This window comes from Engraulis encrasicolus, unplaced genomic scaffold (genome assembly GCF_034702125.1).
Source record: "Engraulis encrasicolus isolate BLACKSEA-1 unplaced genomic scaffold, IST_EnEncr_1.0 scaffold_1362_np1212, whole genome shotgun sequence".
Taxonomy (NCBI): Eukaryota; Metazoa; Chordata; class Actinopteri; order Clupeiformes; family Engraulidae; genus Engraulis; species Engraulis encrasicolus.
The window spans coordinates 1-2500 of record NW_026944859.1 but is presented as its reverse complement, the minus strand read 5'-3'; the positions used below and the strand labels follow the sequence as shown (position 1 = coordinate 2500).

The 2500-nt window shown below is 43.0% G+C and overlaps 1 protein-coding gene across 1 annotated transcript in view; it reads right to left on the bottom strand.

Annotated features, from left to right (window-relative positions):
• Window positions 1-1690, bottom strand: part of LOC134442271 (adenylate kinase-like) — a gene marked incomplete at its 5' end in the record, with an annotated part of 4814 nt that extends 3124 nt beyond the window's left edge. The window contains 2 exons of the mRNA XM_063192510.1: window positions 484-611; window positions 1664-1690. Of these exons, the coding sequence (XP_063048580.1) occupies window positions 484-611; window positions 1664-1690 (155 nt within the window). The remainder of the gene's footprint in view (window positions 1-483; window positions 612-1663) is intronic.
• Window positions 1691-2500: the final 810 nt, after the last annotated feature.

Genomic DNA, 2500 nt, shown 5'->3' with positions numbered 1-2500 from the left:
TCCGCCAAGGAAGCTGTTTGATAGAACATTTGATAATGTTACACCCTACTTTTAGTCTTTCTGCCTTCTTTTTGTGGAGTTAGAAATTGGAATGTCATAATTCGCCCTGTCCCACAGTTCAATTTGCGGTCACTAGGGGCGTCTAGATTTCTAGGCTAGCAATGCTGAAGAATCTTTAAAAAGATTCCTGGTTCCGGTTTGTGATCCGGATTACCACCAAAATGTAATTACTTGTTCCTTTTGTCAATTCCAACAACTCCACAAAGTTTCATCCAAATCCGTTCATAACTTTTTGAGTGATCCTACTGACAGACAAACAAACAAACAGACAGCCAAACCAAGGCGACGGAAAACATAACCTCCTTGGCGGAGGTAATAATAATACATTTATTTTGAAGCGCCTTTCTAAACTGTGTGTGTGTGTGTGTGTGTGTGTGTGTGTGTGTGTGTGTGTGTGCGTGCGTGTGTGCATGGGTACTGTACCTCCTGGATGCGTTTGCTTAAGGCCTCCACGTACATGTCAAGAGGGGCCTTGGGCTGGTTGCCGTCTGCCTTCTTCAAGGCCTCCTGGACGATGGCTTGTACCTCGGGATGGTCCTCGGTCACCTCGTCTGTGCATGAAAGTGACATTGCATTGGTGCATGGCCAAGGAGCAGATTGTCACACCTGTCCCATCACATTCCCAGAGGAACAAAATCCCATCCCATCCCATCCCATCCCATCCCATCCCATCCCATCCCATCCCATCCCATCCCATCCCATCCCATCCTAATGATCCTAATCCTGGGCAAGAGTGCAAAGGTAAATGCAATGCTATTCCCAGCATCTCACTCCCACACAAAACTAGAGATTCTGTTTGATGGCTGAAAATCATGAACCTGGCTCTCGTCAGACCCCTGTGTATTTCCACTCATCTTCGTGAGCTTACTCAAGGGTCTGGGGGATTTTCAGATTCACCCAGCATGCCGAACAGCCATGCGGCTTTCAGAGCCATGCGGTTTTCAGAGATGTGAGATGTTCTCACAGCAAGTGCAGCCTTGGAAATTCTATGACTCCAGCACGTGGCACTTAGTACATTTTGAAGCATCCTTCACTTTAGAACAGTACTTGGCGAGTTGCGATGATGTAAAATCCTGGAAAGATGGGCGATACTCATCCTAGCAAGGCCAGGAATCTCCACTTCGAGAGACAATGTTTGAATTACATGGCTCTGAGTTGAAGTAGCAGCTCATTAAAAATGTCTAGACAGACAGACAAGAAGCTTCTCCGATCACGTCAAGAATTTGTTAATAACACCTTGCCTTTGTAGACCTAAAGCATGTGGCATGAAGATCAACGTTTCAGATGAATGTTCGTGAAGCAACATGGAACCCATTCACCTGGCGAGAGTCAGGTTCGAAAATCTATTAATTTCTCTATTCATCATCTGAATATCTGGATAACTAGTGCTGGATTTCTCAATGCAAGGCACAAATAGAGTTCAGGTATGTGCCCAGACCTAGCCCTCAGCATCAGCAACACCATTTAAGCCATTTTACACTGTATTTCTCCTTTAAGATATTCCACTTTCTGCCCACATCCCTTGACTTTTTCATTCCCATCTCATTGGATTTAATTCCTGTGGGATAGAAGTGAATATTACATTTTCAGAGAAGAGTATTACCTCCTTTGCTGCTCCCATCACTTGCATCTGTTGATAAAACACCATAAGTATGTTAAAAATGCCTGAAATTAATTCTGTTTGCAATACAAGCAGCACAGAACAGCATAGGGAAGTACAGTATAGCTCTTGCCAGAGATTAGCACAGAGCATCACCGTTTTTCTTTAGAGCTATAAGCAGAGTGCCACGGATGGATCCAGTGTCCATGTGTCTAAAGGAGAACTTCTGCCAATTTTAATATGCTCTTGTATTGCTCACGCTTCCCTTGACTTGTCAGTACCCGGTGATGCTGCATTTTTCGGCTCAGCCCTTTCTGAGATCTGAGCTATTCTAATGGGGGCAGACTTTGTTTATATTACAGTAAAAACCTTCTTGACATAGGCCTACTCCAAATATTATCCCAAAAGGTATCGCTGTTTGCTAGAAGTTGTCTGCTGATGTTGCATAACCTTTTGGATGTTATTAGGAACACATCAAGATGTTTTTTTTAATGTTAACATACTCTGCCGCCATTACAATGAACAGGATCTCGGAAAAGGCTGAAGGGAAAAAAAAAAATTCTCAGGTACTTACAAGTCCAGGGTAGTGTGAGCATTACAACTGCATGTCAAAATTGACAGAAGTTATCCTTTAACTGCAAAAGTTTTTGCTGCCCTCCATTTTGAGACTTAGTGACACATTTGGATCTGTCAGTGAAAACCTTATACACGTAACTAAAGCAAAACAGAAAACCAAAGGGCAAGATATGAGAGCAGAAGAAATACACAATACAGCACAAAACAACACAAGGCAACACAACAGGGTATATACACCAATCTTGAAGTCAAATTTACTACCAT